Source organism: Carya illinoinensis, chromosome 15 (assembly GCF_018687715.1).
Source record: "Carya illinoinensis cultivar Pawnee chromosome 15, C.illinoinensisPawnee_v1, whole genome shotgun sequence".
In the NCBI taxonomy this organism is placed as follows: Eukaryota; Viridiplantae; Streptophyta; class Magnoliopsida; order Fagales; family Juglandaceae; genus Carya; species Carya illinoinensis.
The window spans coordinates 43,209,359-43,226,080 of NC_056766.1; the positions used below are offsets into that span (position 1 = coordinate 43,209,359).

General features: G+C 40.0%; 1 protein-coding gene and 1 pseudogene across 1 annotated transcript; one reads left to right on the forward strand and one right to left on the reverse strand.

The window, feature by feature from the left end:
- The first annotated feature begins 4,706 nt into the window (after positions 1-4,706).
- On the forward strand, positions 4,707-6,673 carry LOC122296977 (annotated as a pseudogene).
- Positions 6,674-14,366: 7,693 nt separating this feature from the next.
- Positions 14,367-15,212, reverse strand: LOC122296978. The gene has a single exon (XM_043106769.1). It carries the CDS (start codon positions 15,210-15,212, stop codon positions 14,367-14,369), a length of 846 nt encoding a protein of 281 aa, XP_042962703.1.
- Positions 15,213-16,722: the final 1,510 nt, after the last annotated feature.

Here is a 16,722-nt window from a genome sequence, read left to right on the forward strand (position 1 = left end):
TACAGAAATCAAATTGAATGAAAAAGAGGGCACACATAAAACATTGGTGAGTACAAGTTTTTCAGCAACCTTGACTGTGCCCAAATGAGTAACAGGTACACAAGTACCATTAGGTAACTTGACAGAGTATGAAACTTCTGTAGTGATTGAGGTAAAAAGGGAGGGGCTGTAGATCATATGATCTGTAGCACCCGAGTCAATAACCCAGGGAACATTAGTGAAAGGAACATGTTCCTGTGTGAGGGACACACCAGACATCTTTGAAGATTTAGGGCTGATGGTACTATTTTTGTGAATAATTTGAGCCTGGTTAACTGAGGGAAAAATAGTAGGAAGATCCTTATACTGGAGCAATTTCATGAGCTGCTGGTACTGTTCTTTAGTGAAATTGATTGTGTCCTCACGAGCTTCCTCCTGACAAGAGTCACTAGATAGACTGGTCTGGTTTGCAGAACAAACTAGTCCCTTTCCTTTATGCATTTTGTGTCTAGGAGGGTATCCATGGAGCTTGTAGCATTTCTCAACTACATGACTAGTCATGTTGCAGTGAGTACAAGTGGGAGCTTGGGCATTACTAGCCTTGAAACAGTTTTCCAGTGAGTGGCCTTGAATATGGCAGTGGGTACAAAATGGCCTATCCTTTCTTTGGTAAGGTTTGATGTTGGTCTTGAAGAGTGGATAAGAGGTTTTGGCAGCCAAAGCCATTGAGTCAGGAGATGGAGAATGAGTGGTGAGGAGGTTGTGCTGTTCTTGTTATTGGATTAGAGAAAAAACTTTGTTGACAGTAGGAAGGGGTTCTAAGCATAATCTGGTCTCTGGAGTTAGCATATTGGTCATTTAATCCCATGAGGAACTGTATAACACAGTCACGTTGGTATCTATCATTCAAAACACTAAGTTGTCCACAAGTGCAGATAGGAATAGGATCATAGATAGCAATTTCATCCCACAAAGTTTTAAGGTTACCATATAAGGTAACTCAAGAATTTTTTTTTTTTTTATTTTAAGTTATGAGGGACGGGCATGGAACCGGTTAGAGAAAATGGTAGAATTAAGAAGAAACTAGTTTTCATGTATTTTTAGTGCAAATTTGACTTTGGTTCAGTTGGATATATTATACATATGACTTTGGTTGAAAGCACCTCAGCATTCTACCACCTTTCAACTCAAAAGAGACTTGTTTTATTCAGAGGAATGAATGAATGTATGGAGCAGCAGCAGCAGCTTACGCTTACCAATCCCTTAGCACGCTGCCATGGGAGTTGGAGGCACTTCATTCTTGGTCGTCTTCTAATTTACTCGTTGCATGCCAGCGCTATGCTGGAAATAAAAACACTGATTTTTGTGTAGTAACTACCATTGAATTGGAGGTCTGAAGGGCCTTTCGAAAAGTAAAAAATTGAAGGGTTCTTTTGGAAATTAAAATCCAAAGGATCTTTTATGCAACATATGGGTAAATGGCCCTTTTAAATGGTAAGAGAGGAAATGCAATATATGCGTTAATTAGTGATCACGATAAAGTGAAATGGTTGGCATTGGTTGTCTTTTAATTTCTTACCACCCAATGAAACTGTATCTTCTGTTCATATAGCTAAAGTGGAAGTAAGATGCAGTGATGAAATATATCATTGAATTTCTAAATTTTTAAAGTTCTCTCTGTCATAGCTCATGGCAACAAACATGTGGCCTCATCTAAAATCAACTCTGAAGCAGAGTACCCCACACATTAAGAGCAACAGAACAAACATGTTTATGTAAATGGAGTTCCCACTACCGAATCATTGTTACCCATCAAAAGAAAAGATGACAATCAATTTTTGAGTTCTAGCTGAAAAGCACAATATAAGGCGTTAGCCTTCGGCTTTTGGGTAACAACCAATCCCGCCCTCTTTAAATATGAAGTCATGGATTCAGACGGTGCAGAATGAACAGAAATTTTGTTTCCTATCTTCTTATGAAAAAATGCGTTGAAAAAAAAAAAAAATTCTAATTACTAATCTTCTAAACTAAAACTGTACAAAAAATTGTACATAAAATCTCAAAGCTCTCAAGATAAGCCCCATTGACAGCACGATCACCGGTTAAATTCATTCATTCTAGTAATCTACAATCTAGGAATCCATGATGATTAGGAATTCAGGAAATTTTATACACACAGCACCTTCACCTCCATTACCACCCAGTGTAGCTGCGAACGCGTCAATGAGTAGCCGTGAACATGTCAACAAGGTAAACTGATGACTGAGCCTGGAGCTCCACCTGCCACCCAACCAAGACTTTTTTGTTCAATATTCCGAAGAGGAACTCTATACATCAATAGCAACAGATAGTTCTGACTCCAGCACATTATCCAGGTTTGTTTCTCCAGCCTTGTGTAACTTGATGCCATTCTCTTCCAAGCAGCTCAAACAATTTCCTGGATGAGATTGGGGATATTCAGCAAAAAGCCAAAACTGGTAATATAATCAAATATCAAAACGGGGTACCCCTTCAATCAAATATGGAAGCAAGCAATGTTCTAATCCCATACTTGTCATCATGTACGGGAACCCCCCATTCTTCATCGTGGAAAGCAGCATAACATGGCTCTGGTTTCAGCAACAGAAAATATGCCAGCAAATAAAACCTACGAGAAGCATATAAGCACTGCAAGGCAACATCCAGGAGCAATGGCTTTCACAATCACATTGCATGCTAAAGCTTGAGTGTCATGTACAATACAACTTACTGATACATACAAGTTACTTTTGTCTTCCCTCTCTAATTGGGTGCTTTCTCTTTAATGCTCTGTGTACTTGGATTGCATCCCATTGTACATAAACTAAAACTGTACAAAAAATTGTACATAAAATCTCAAAGCTCTCAAGATAAGCCCCATTGACAGCACGATCACCGGTTAAATTCATTCATTCTAGTAATCTACAATCTAGGAATCCATGATGATTAGGAATTCAGGAAATTTTATACACACAGCACCTTCACCTCCATTACCACCCAGTGTAGCTGCGAACGCGTCAATGAGTAGCCGTGAACATGTCAACAAGGTAAACTGATGACTGAGCCTGGAGCTCCACCTGCCACCCAACCAAGACTTTTTTGTTCAATATTCCGAAGAGGAACTCTATACATCAATAGCAACAGATAGTTCTGACTCCAGCACATTATCCAGGTTTGTTTCTCCAGCCTTGTGTAACTTGATGCCATTCTCTTCCAAGCAGCTCAAACAATTTCCTGGATGAGATTGGGGATATTCAGCAAAAAGCCAAAACTGGTAATATAATCAAATATCAAAACGGGGTACCCCTTCAATCAAATATGGAAGCAAGCAATGTTCTAATCCCATACTTGTCATCATGTACGGGAACCCCCCATTCTTCATCGTGGAAAGCAGCATAACATGGCTCTGGTTTCAGCAACAGAAAATATGTCAGCAAATAAAACCTACGAGAAGCATATAAGCACTGCAAGGCAACATCCAGGAGCAATGGCTTTCACAATCACATTGCATGCTAAAGCTTGAGTGTCATGTACAATACAACTTACTGATACATACAAGTTACTTTTGTCTTCCCTCTCTAATTGGGTGCTTTCTCTTTAATGCTCTGTGTACTTGGATTGCATCCCATTGCGCTCTTAATGAAATTTGAAAAACTTATCAAAGAATAAAAGAATCACATCTTATTGTGGATGGATTTAAAGTGTCAAATCTCCAATCTTTTAACCAAATAACAACAAAAAAGTCAGAAAAGCAACAAGAACTAATTAAACTTGCAAAACATATAGTATTTTAATTCATTCAAGGCAATCATAGTCATAGAACACAAACTCCAAGGAAAAGCAAACATCTGGATGCCAATTTTTTCTTTTTAAAATATTGTCTCCAACATCAAATAAGCTAAACGGTTATGCTCATTTCTAAACTTCTTGTAATGCAGTACCTCGAATGTAGTTAAGTTATTACAAAATACAAAAGGCAATGATGAAAGTATATCTGAATTTAAGAAAACCAAGAGACATGAAGTAGAGTTATTAGATTGTTTTGGGCCAAGTGACCTATCAGTACATCACATAAGATTGGGTTGGGAGAATATTTCACGACATGAAATTGTTCAACTGTGCTTAAATTTATCATTTGAATGATGAAGTCGTAGAAACAGGGGCTTTTACTTGACTGATTGCTCAGTTTAATAGGTTTTAAGTAAGAATTTAGATACAAATCAATAGTTCACATAAAAAATAAAAAAATAAAGAGAGAGAGAGAGAGAGAGAGAGAGAGAGAACTAACAGACAAATAACTTGAACTCAGGTCAAAATCTTGTCCAAAACAATTTAAATCTGGAAACCAACCACAGACATGTGCAGAGCGAATTACATTTAATAAAGCCCTAAATCTGATTGTGTCAGTCAGCCACACGTATTTCCTACTGAACTCTATCACAGACATATTCTCATTCCTCCATTAATTGAAAGTAAAACCTGTTTTGACACAAATTCCATGATAGGTGGATATTGGATAGTACACGCTTTTTCTGTATTTTGCCTTCTTGTAGGTTTAAGGAGTGGGGCTTGATGGGGGAACACTGCAGAAAGTGTTCAGGAGAATGTTAGGATGCTTTCTGAGGTACTCCAAGCACCAGAACCCGTGCAGTTGGAGTTGCTTTTCAGCAGGCTTCCCGACATATTCAGCATTTTGATCATCTCCCATCATGGCTAGTTTGGGCAGTCAGATGTCCTCGGATTGCCTGATACTGGTGGCCAGGTAAATAATGCATTCAAGCATCATTAATCAATAACAACAATAATGATAAAAATAATTATAAACACCACCAAAAAGATAAAAATAATATTTTACAATCTTGCTAAGCTCACCTTTTGATAATTCACAATTAAGTGGTATACATTCTTGATCAAGTAAGAGCTTCAGAGGAAGAAGTGCTCCTCAGGATCAAGCAACAAGGTCTTGTTGTGAAGCCTCATGATTCTTCTGGCTATTAACAAAGGATTTTAAGAAATAATTCTTAAGCAGTATAAGGTTAGCAAAGACCAGGATTAGTTATGCATTTAACTCCTTACTTTCATTTTACAGGTAACAAGACTTATACCTGATAGTAGAGGGACCAAGTGCAACTAGGAGCCTATTGCCAACACTAAGCACTCTCACATACTTAAGAGTCCCATTTAGAACAGAGAAGGGGATTGTACGCCATTGAGTTTCCCGTTTTCACATCTGCCCTTACCTTGAGATATTTGCCCAGGCATTAGCTATCATCTAGCATTTTTTGTCAGTTTCTTTTTCAAAACAGTTTTCTTATTCTAGTCTTATCCATTTCTTCTCCCATCACTATGATGCTACTGTTAAGATTCTTGAACACATGGAATGCAAACCGGACCTCTTCATTGGGAACTATAGTGATGGAAACTTGGTCGCGTCTTTGATGGCTAGCAAACTTGGAATAACACAGGTCTAATCCATCATCTTGAATTGCTTATAAACATTTTATTTTAATCTATTTGTTACTCTAAATGTGAACTTTGGCGTGTTAATAACCCATGGAACTATTGCTCATACTTTAGAGAAAAACAAGTATGAAGATTCAGGTGCTAAATGTAAGGAATTAGACCCCAAGTATCACTTTTCATGTCAGTTCACAGCCGACATGTTTCAGTGAATGCAACCAATTTCATCATAACAAGCACATATCAAGAAATTGTCGGAAGGTGGACTTCTTCAGTATGAAACATATACAGCATTTACCATGCCTGGACTTTATCGAGTAGCCTCAGGCATCAATCTCTTTGAACCAAAGTTCAACGTTGCTGCCCCTGGGGTTGATCAGTCTGTCTACTTCTTTCCACCTGGCCATTGAAGAACTACTATACAGTAAAGATGGAAAAAATGTGCACATGTAAGTCTAAAGCTTCTTGTAGGCTCTCGGTTACATTTAATTTATGCACATCCATCATGTACTAAAAGTATCATCATAGTAGTTTAACTCTAAAGCTGGATGTGTGCTTGTAAGTTGTAACAGAGGATATTTGGCAGACAATAATAAACCAATCATCTTCTCGATGGCACAACTTGATACAGTGAAAAACATTACTGGAATAACTGAGTGGTATGGAAAGAACCAGAAGCTAAGAAATTTGGTAAAATCTTGCTGTAGCAGGATTTTTCAGTCCATCCAAATCAAAGGACTGAGAAGAAACTACAGAGACAAAAAAGATGCATGCCTCAATAGAGAAATACAAACTTTATAGAGAGATATACCGATGTATTGCTGATACAAAAGGAGCTTTTGTGCATCCAGAGTTGTACGAAAATTTCGGTCTAACAGTCGTGGAGGCAATGAGCAGCGGATTACCCACCTTTGCAACAGATCAGTGAGGCCCAGCAGAAATTATTGTTGACGGAATTTCAGGCTTTCCCATTGACCCCTACAATGGTGATGAATCAAGCAACAAGATTGCTGATTACTTTTAAAAGTGCAAGGCGGATCCTGAAAATTGGAACAAGATCTCAAAAGCTAGTCTCCAGCATATAAATGAATGGTAAGTATTTCACGACGGGATATAGAGAACTAACCGTAAGAATTTCCTTTCATACTTGGTTGTTCTTGCATTGCAGCTACACATGGAAGAGTTATGCAAACAAGCTGCTGAACATGGGAGCAGTGTATAGATTCTCAAGGCAGATGAACAAGGAACAAATGTTAGCTAAACAAAAACATATCAACATGTTCTACAAACTCCAATTTAGGAACTTCGTGAGATTTTACAACTATTTTTAGACATAATGAAATCATAAACGTTTTATATTGAGTTCAATTCATTGTATCACAGGCAAGGAGCTTGGTAGCATCGACAACTGAATCACGGCCCACACCAAGGCATATAAGGTAACTCTAAAGAAAAGTTATTTTATTTGAAGTTATGAGGAATGGGGCATGGAACCGGTTAGAGAAAATGGTAGACTTAAGAAGAAACTAGTTTTCATGTTTTTTTAGTGCAAATTTGACTTTGGTTCAGTTGGATATACTATATATATGACTTTGGTTGAAAGCACCTCAGCATTCTGCTACCTTTCAACTCAAAAGAGACTTGTTTTATTCACAGGAATGAATGAATGTAAGGAGCAGCAGCAGTTTACGCTTAATTCTTGGTTCATGTCTTCTAATTTACTCATCGCACACCAGCGCTATGCTGGAAAAAAACACTGATTTTTGTGTAGTGACTACCATTGAATTGGAGTCTGAAGGGCCTTTTGAAAGGTAAAAAATTGAAGGGTTCTTTTGGAAATTAAAATCCAAAGGATCTTTTATGCAACATGTGGGTAAATGGCCCTTTTAAATGGTAAGAGAGGAAATGCAATATATGGGTATTAGTGATCACAATAAAGTGAAATGGTTTTAATTGAGGCATTTCATTCTTGGTTGTCTTTTAATTTCTTACCACCCAAGGAAACTGTCTTCTGTTCATATAGCTAAAGTGGAAGTAAGATGCAGTGATGAAATATATCACTGAATTTCTCAATTTTCAAAGGTTTCTTTCTGTCATACCGCATGGAAACAAACATGTGGCCTCATCTACAATCAACTCTGACGCAGAGTACCCAACATTAAGAGCAACAGAACAAACATGTTTATGTAGAGGGAGTCATCCCTGTCCCACTACCGAATCATTGTTACCCATGAAAATAAACGATGACATCGATTTTAAGTTCTAGCTGAAAAGCACAATATAAGGTGGTAGCCTTCGGCTTTTGGGTAACAACCAATCCCGCCCTCTTTAAATGTAAAGTCATGGATTCAGACGGTGCAGAATGAACATAAATTTTGTTTCCTATCTTCTTATGAAAAAATGCGTTGAGAAAAAATTTCTAATTACTAATCTTCTAAACTAAAACTTTTCATCAAATCTCAAAGCTCTCTCGATAGGCCCCATTGACAGCACAATCACCAGTTAAATTCATTCATTCTGGTAATCTACAATCTAGGAATCCATGATGATTAGGAATTCAGGAAATTTTATACATACAGCACCTTCACCTCCATTACCACCCAGTGTAGCTGCGAACACGTCAATCAGTAGCCGTGAACATGTCAACAAGGTAAACTGATGACTGAGCCTGGAGCTCCACCTGCCACCCAACCAAGACATTTTGATCATTATTCTGAAGAGGAACTCAATACATCAATAGCAACAGATAGTTCTGACTCCAGCACATTATCGGGGTTTGTTTCTCCAGCCTCGTGCAACTTGATGCCGTTCTCTTCCCTCCCTTCTGCTGCAGCTACACGCTCTGGAATCTGAAGCAACTAATGAGATGGTCATTTTTAAAATAAAAAAAAAAAAAACAGAGAGATGGGATCACATGTCCGAGAGTGACTCCCACATTTATTAAAAACCTTCATTTGTGACGGAATACCTTAAAACAAAGAGTTTTGCTACTCGTAATTTTTTTATTTTTTTTATTTTTTAAATTTATTTTTTAAATTTTATTTAGTTTTATTCTTTTTAAAATAATAGAATTCTTCTATTAATCATCCATATACTACATATTTACTAAGAAAAAAAAATTAAAAAAATAATAAAAAGAGTATCGTGTGGTGAGGCTTATGAATAGAATTTTTCTAAAACAAAACAGGGCATTAAGGATCCCATGCCTATTATAAAATTAAATCAACAAAACAAACAGTAAAGAAACCTCATAGGACCAAAACCTGAGCAACAATCTATAACCGTAGGGACGGCAATCCTGCTTTATCAACACGATAAATTCCTTTTAAACGAACTGGCAACCCCATAGCATCCATCCAGACACAAGAAACGCCCTCTGCACCCAACTTCGCCAAGCTGTCGGCCATCGCATTCCCTTCCCTAAAAACATATTTTACTGTGAAGTTTATCGAATTTAACATTGAAAGGATCTCCTCCCAAAAATCTTCAAGATACCACAGACCACACTTACCCTTACTCAGCCAATCGACCAGTATTTTAGAATCCATTTCGAGCTCCACATACTGAACTCCCACCATTCTGCAGTTCCGCATGCCATGGACTAACGCCAACATCTCAGCACTATTATTTGTACCCTCAGCAATCTCAGTCGCATATGCTAGAATGAGACCCCCTTTCTCATCCCGTATGACACCTCCAACACCCAATCTCAGTCCTTTGTTATTCCTGAAACCTGCATAAACGAGTATCAGCTCCGCTAGGTACAGTGGGGCCCACACTCCGGAATCCCCGTCTCACTAGGTCTTTGCTTATAGCATCGGCTTTTGGAGTTTTTACCGGAACTTGGCGAGGATATCGGAACCTGCCGAGTATAGGCTTGTGGTTTACAAAGCTCCAAATATACTTGCCAAATGACCCAAACCCATATAGCAATCGAGGGAAGAACCCCGGAGAGCGAATTACATCTAATAAAGCCCTAAATCTGATTATGTCAGTCAGCCACACATATTTCCTACTTTTTTTTTTTTTTTTTTTTTAATAAAGAGACAACTTCTCATTAAAACAGAAACATTTGTAACAGACGACTCTAAGACTACAGACCAGCCTAGAGTACCACGATTACTTCATTTCCTTAGTTACTACAGACAAGATACAATTTGGACAAAATTCAATATCATAAGCATCCTCTATGCACTCCAGTGCAACTTGTGCCAATTGGTGGGCAGTCTCATTGGAACCACGTAGGACATGTGAGCTGCTCCAGTTGGTACACGAGTTCAGAACCTCTCTTGCATCACGAACCAGACACCCTCCCACACTCCAGTCAGGACTATGTTTCTGAAGCAAGTCCACCACCTACTTAGAGTCACCTTCCAAGCTTACCTTGTTTTGGCCTAGTTCCTTGATGAATACAGCTGCTAATAGCACTCCATATGCCTCAGCATCAAAAGGTCTCTCTCGAAATGGTCTCTGGGCACGAAGGGCACCTACTGCTTGACCTGTATGGTCTCGGATTAAGACTCCTATGCCAATCTTTCCTTCCTCTGATCTGACAGCTACATACCAGTTTACTTTGAAGTGGTCCTCCTCTGGCTTTGTCCACTTTTGAGGCTTTGTTTGAGGCTTGACACTGTCCTTTCCTACATCTTGGAAGCACTCCTTATAGAGGTTGTGGTCTGCTAATGCCTGTTGAAAGACTCTGGTGGGATGCTTGAAGGCTTTACCATGGAGTATGTCATTCCTCCTGCTCCAAATTCCCTTAGTATGACAGCCACTTCCTCGAGTTCCTTGGTGTCTAGAGCCTTCACTAAATGGGACCATACATCAAAGAAAAGATTGCTTTGGTATGACATTTTCTGTATTTTCCTACAACTCTGGTTCAAAACATCCTGAGTTGCTACACAGTCCCATAAGGTATGACCCGACGTCTCAGGAGCCTGCTTGCAGATAATGCACAGGTTGTCATCTACCACTTTCCTTCTTTTTAGATTAGCCAACGTGGGTAGAGCTTCACTACATGCCCTCCATATGAACATCTTAACTGTTGGAGTTGTTCTAAGTTTCCAAACTGCCTTCCAAGCTTGTTGGTCTCGAGATCTGCATGAGGGTTCCCCTCCAAGATTCACTTCCATTGTCCTGTGCAGGTGATACCCACTTTTAATAGAGAATTGTCCATTGTTTGAGTGCAGCCACACCATTCTGTCTTCTCTGTCTACTAGGCTAATTGGTATTGCTTTAATTGCCTCCTTCTCCTAAGGAGAGAACAACTCCTCCAAGAGGGATTCCTTCCATGCTCTGAGGCTTGGGTTAATAAGGTCACTAACCAGTTCACACCAGCAGTCATGATCTCGTGGGGTTAGGACCTTATGGGTTGGCAAGAAGGGTACCCACTTATCTGTCCAGATGTTGACCCTACTACCACTTCCTACTCTCCATATCATACCTTCCCTAAGGACCTCCAATCCTGCATAAATACCTCTCCAAGCTAAAGAGGGCCTTGATCCCAGCTTTGCTTCTAGTAATTCACTTTGCCTAAAGTACTTCTGTTTAAAAATCCTAGCCACCAGAGAGCTTGGATTCTATTGAATTCTCCACCCCTGCTTGGACAGTAATGTAATGTTGAAGCTTCTGAAATCTCTAAAGCCCAGACCTCCATGATCTTTGCTGCTGCTGAGCTGATTCTAGTTTACCCACTGTATCTTGGATGTGTCTTCACTGTAGCCCCACCAATACTTCCTAAGCAGCTGATTTAGTCTACCCGTGATTGATTCTGGTAGTTGGAAGATCCCCATAGTGTATGTGGGAATGGCTTGTAGAACAGCTTTGAGTAGCACCTCCTTCCCACCACCAGAGAGGTGCTTAGTCTTTCAATTCTCCAATCTAGACCAGGTTTTGTCTATTAGTGAGTGAAAGGCAGCAACTTTTTTCCTCCCCACACAAACAGGAAGCCCCAGGTACTTCTCGAAAGAGCCTGTTGACCTGACACCTACCAGCTGTTGTATTTGGACCTTGGTGTCCTTCTTTGTGTTTTTGCTGAAGAACACTGAAGACTTGTCTCTGTTGAGGACCTGTCCCGAGGCCCTTTCCTAAACAGATAAGATTTCCAGCAGACTAGAGACTTCCTTTGGGTTTGCTTGGCAAAAGAGTAGGCTGTCATCTGCAAAAAAGAGGTGATTGACAGTGATGGGGCCTCTCCCCACATGGACTGGAGTAATAACCTTGTTATGCTCAGCTTCATTAAGTAAGGAAGAAAGGGTCTCAGCACACATGATGAAGATGTAGGGGGATAAGGGGTCACCTTGCCTAAGGCCTCTTGAGGGAAGGAAACTCTGTTGAGGCTTCCCATTTACAAGAATAGAGTAAGAAATGGAGGTGGGGCACCTTTGAATCAGATTGACCCACTGGAAAGGGAACCCCATCTTGGACATGACAGCTTCAACAAAGCCCCATTCTATCCTATCATAAGCTTTGCTCATGTCAAGTTTAAGAGCCATGCACCCTTTTTTACCTTTCATTCTAGTACTCATGGAGTGGAGAGCTTCATAAGCCACCAATACATTATCTGTTATTAGCCTGCCCGGGACAAAAGCACTTTGATTGAGGGAGATGAGATTGGGGAGGATGGTTTTAAGCCTGTTGGCAATGGTTTTTGAGATGACTTTATACAGCACATTGCACAAGCTGATGGGTCTTAAATCTGAGATTCTTTTGGGGTTCTTGAATTTGGGAATTAGAGAGACTAAAGTGTCATTGACATCAGTGTAGGAGCCACCATGGTTTAGGACTTGAAGAGCATATTGGCATACCTCCTCACCTACTACTCCCAATGTTTTTGGTAGAAGGAAGCTGGAAACCCATCAGGTCCTGGTGAGCCCAAAAGGTTCATTTGAAACACTGATGTATGTATCTCTTCTCGAGTGAAAGGGGAAAGAAGCCAATTTTCCATCTCAGTAGACAGTTTAGTGTCCAGAGCATTCAGACAAGCCTCATAGTTAGAAGGGGAGGAGGTGGTGAAAAGAGATGAGAAGTAACCTGTAAAAGCACCACCAATATCTTCCTGCTTTGTCAGTACCCTACCATGTGGATCCTCTAGGTTGTTTATAGAATTAGTCTTCCTTCTATGACTGGCCTGCAGGTGAAAGAAGATAGTGTTTCTGTCCCCCACTCTCATCCAGTGCTGTTTTGCTCTTTGCCTCCATTTCATCTCCTCTGTAGCCATTGAAAGTTCTACATCCCTTTGCAGTCCTTGCATTTCTGTTATGTGGTTCCCTGTACCCGTCTCTTGAAGGTGCCTTATTCTCCTCACTGCTTGGTTGATGTCTTTTTGTTTCATCATTTTTTCTATTTGGTTCCATTGTGAGAGACTCCTTTGGCAATCACTCAGTCTTTGTCTCACTATTTTAGCCCCTTCCAGGCCCAAGCTAGTTCCCTTCCATGAGTACTCCACCACTTTCTTGCAGTCTTCTTTAAGGTCCCAAGCCACCTCATATCTGAAACACCTTGCCTCTTGTCTGTTTACTTTGACTGAATTCTTTAAAGTGATGCTGAGTGGGGAATGATCAGACTGAATGGCTGCTAGAGCAGTGCAGGTGGCACTACTGAAAAGCTCGTGCCATTCCTTGTTGGCCAAAGCCCTATCTATTCTTTCTTTGGTAAAGTCTTTACCCCTTCTATTATTAGACCAGGTAAAGTGATGGCCCTGGTGATGGATGTCACGAAGATCACAAATCTCCACCACCTTTCTGAACTCTTCAATCTGTTTGTATGGTCTACTGCCAGCCCCTTGCTTCTCCTCTTGGTGTAGAATTTCATTAAAGTCTCCAACACATATCCATGCCATGGATGATGGGGGTTTTAACATTTCTAGTAACTGCCAACTGGTTTTCCTTTTTGCTGTTTCTGGGTGTCCATAGAACCCTGTAAACTGCCATGTAGGTTCATTTACTCCCCCCTTAACTAAGGCACTAATATGCCATCGAGTATAGCTTATAACATTGACAATCCAATCAACCTTCCACAGCAGGGCAATCCCACCACTAGACCCCACACTATCTATTGCAAGACATCCATCAAATTTCAAAACTCTTCTAACCTTCTCAAGCTTTTGTTTTCCAGCTTTAGTCTCCACTAGGAAAACTAGGGAGGGGCACTTTTCCTTAGTTAGCTTACTAAGGATTCTAACTGACCGAGGGTTCCCAAGCCCTCGACAGTTCCACACCAGGATGCTCATTGGTGTTGGCAGGGCTGGATACCAGCCTCTGCCAATTGGTTATCACTGCCATTGTTACCTCTTAGCCTCTTCCTTCTGTCTTTATCACACACAATTTCCCCCCCTCCTCTCTTGCTATCTCTCTTGGTACTTATTTTCTGTGTTATATTAGTTATGTCACCTAGTGTAACATCCCCATCGAGGTCCTCTTCGGGTGCTACTCCTCGAGCAAGTCTTTTCCATGTTCTAGTCCTCGGTCCCTCATGCAAGGTGGTGGTATGTTTGCCTATCTTAGTATTTAGATCCCTTCTCTTGTTCAACCATTGACTGTTTTCATTACCCATTTGGGATCCTAGAGGCTTGTCTAGTTCAGTCAGGAAATCTTCCTGAGCTAAGGAATCATTAACTAGTTCAGACTCCATACTCTTAAAGCTAACAGGTTTTTTGGAGCTTTTGTTCTTTTCCAACATAGCAATCTCGTAGTATCTAGCTGAAGGACTTTGGTTTTGTACTTGAGAAAGTGCTTCTAAATTGTTACCTGACACCTTTTGAGTAGGTGGGGACATCTCTGCTGCCATTTGACTCTTTTCTACTTTGAGGCCACCATTCACCTTTCCCGCTGAAGTCTCTTCCTGCTTGCTAGCTGGCTTCTCCTGTTGGCCAGTATGGGCCTTCTGTCTCCACTGACACTGTCTTGCCCCTAATCTCCTCGTTGCTTGTTGTTGCCGTGTTTGCCACCGTTATCTTCCTCACTACCACCACGCTTTGAACCACCATATTTATGAAGATTGAATACATTTGAATGCACTGGTTGAGCTTGCAGCCATGCACCAAACTGTAATGGAGCTTGATCTTCGTCTTGATTCTCATACCTTAGCTTATTGCAGTTTTTCCCTTTGTGGTTGAGGATTCCACAATGAAAATAGAAGTTCTGGAGTCTTTCGTACTTAAAAGAGATCCAGTGTTCTTTCGCTTCAAAAAGCATCCACTTTCCCCTGAGCAGAGGTTTATGAATGTCCACTGCCACCCTCACCCTTAAGCACCTCCCCCACACACGTCCATCTAATTCTGTTTCAACTCGGATGACGTGGCCTATAGAGGCTGCAAATTGTGTTCCTACCTCCTCATTCATGGTGGCCAGAGGCAGGTTGTGAAGTTGGACCCAAAATGGCTTGTAACTAAACTGTGTTTTGTTAATGGAGACTGTGTCATCTACCTCTTGTAGAGAGAGAAGGCTTCTATCGAAAAACCACGGTCTGCCACCAAGAAACTTGTCTTTGTCTTCCAGTTTTTGGAACTCTATGATAAAGCTTTGGTCCCCTATCTCAATGAACCTCACCCAGCCGTCTAACCTCCACACTTGAGACATGGTGGTCCTGAATGCCTCAATGTTAACTGTCCTTTCCACCATTGCTCTGCCCATAATACAGTGCTCTCCCATCCTATCTTCCTTCTTTGAGCCTTCTGGATTCACTTGGAAAGGAACACTTTCTTTTGTTGTTAACTGCAATCTTTCCCACCTCTTAACTAAATCCTCTGCCTCCATCGCTCTATCAATTGCTACTGACGATCCTTATACCAACCTCACAAAGGTGAGACCGAAAGCCTTAGCAAACTAAGGCACTGGAGCCTCACTCTAACTCACTCGAGAAAGAAGGCACTTTGATAGTTATTCGTACTGAACTCTATCACAACCATATTCTCATTCCTCCATTAATTAAACCCCTTCAGTCTATTTAGAAAAGATGTGCTAGTTCACTTTTCAGTTCAATGGAATGACGACTGCAACCCTAGTCACTTGAATTAAAATTAATGCTGGACCAAACCAATCCAAAACTGGCTTTCCCAGAAAACAAATACTTCACATGACAACTTTCTTATTTAAATTTGAGCCCATATATTAAGAAAATAATTTGATGCACATTACTAATTATTATGTGGTTATTATGCACTGCATCGAAGTTGTTGAACCCTTTCCTTTGCGCTAATAGGAACTATTAATTTGGCTTCAAAGTTTTAATCGAGGTGTTAGGGCGACACTAGGACTTGGCACCTTGAGGCTTTTATTGACTTTGACAACACTATAGGTTGGAAACTATTTATATCATTTTGGGGTCATTACCTACTAATGTCATTACTATCATATTCATGTCATTGGAGTTTATTTGGTTTTTATGTTTCAAGCTAACTTGCCATATGAAGTATCAATCATTGGAGACTTCTTGTTTAGGACTATTTCTTATTTCAGTATCATTTTATCCTCTATGAATTGTGGTTTCCATGAAATGATAGATTTATATATATATATATATATATAAATGTATTGAGAAAAGAGGCAAAAACACAAGTATGCATCATTGGGATAGCTGCCATGTTATCTTGTTTCTACAACAATTAGTTATATAATTTGATCTTTTCATTATACTTTTCATACCACTAAAAGAGTATAATACCACTAAAAGATAGTGAAATCAGAAGCCAAGAATCACCTTTTTTATTCCTTTTTTTCCTTAATTTGTTTGCTTACTTAGACTATAACCTAAAGAGCAAGCCCTGCCCAAACAGAGAAGTTTTCTTGTGATTTTTCTCAGTGACGTTTCCACAAACACCTTTTGTTCACTGTCCAAAATCAAGAACTTTAACAAAGTTCATCACAACCATTTCCTCAATACAAAAGTACACACAATTATACAATCTACACAGTCCAAAATCAATAACCAACGTAAATAAGAAATAATAAAAAGAATTCAATGTAACTAAAATTCCTAAATTTAAAACCCTAAAATTACCAAGTGGCAGTGTGTGAAGACGGCAAGACGGCTGCAAATTGGCAAATGGCGGACAACGACACTACGCCGATGGCAGCATGAAGCAATCTACATCGTTTGAGTTTTTGTTAATGGTGGACTATGCACCTCTGCAGCATGAAGAACTGAGAGAGAATCGTGAGAGTTGAGCAGAAAAGAGGGAAGAAATGAAGAAGAAAGAAAGGGCAAAGGGATTTCATACAGGTTAGGAAAATGACGCCGTTCCTATTTAAATGAAAAGTGGGCATC

Excerpts from the sequence above, each read along its gene's own strand:
- LOC122296978 (XM_043106769.1), bottom strand. The coding sequence starts at position 15,212 with ATGGAGGCAGAGGATTTAGTTAAGAGGTGGGAAAGATTGCAGTTAACA.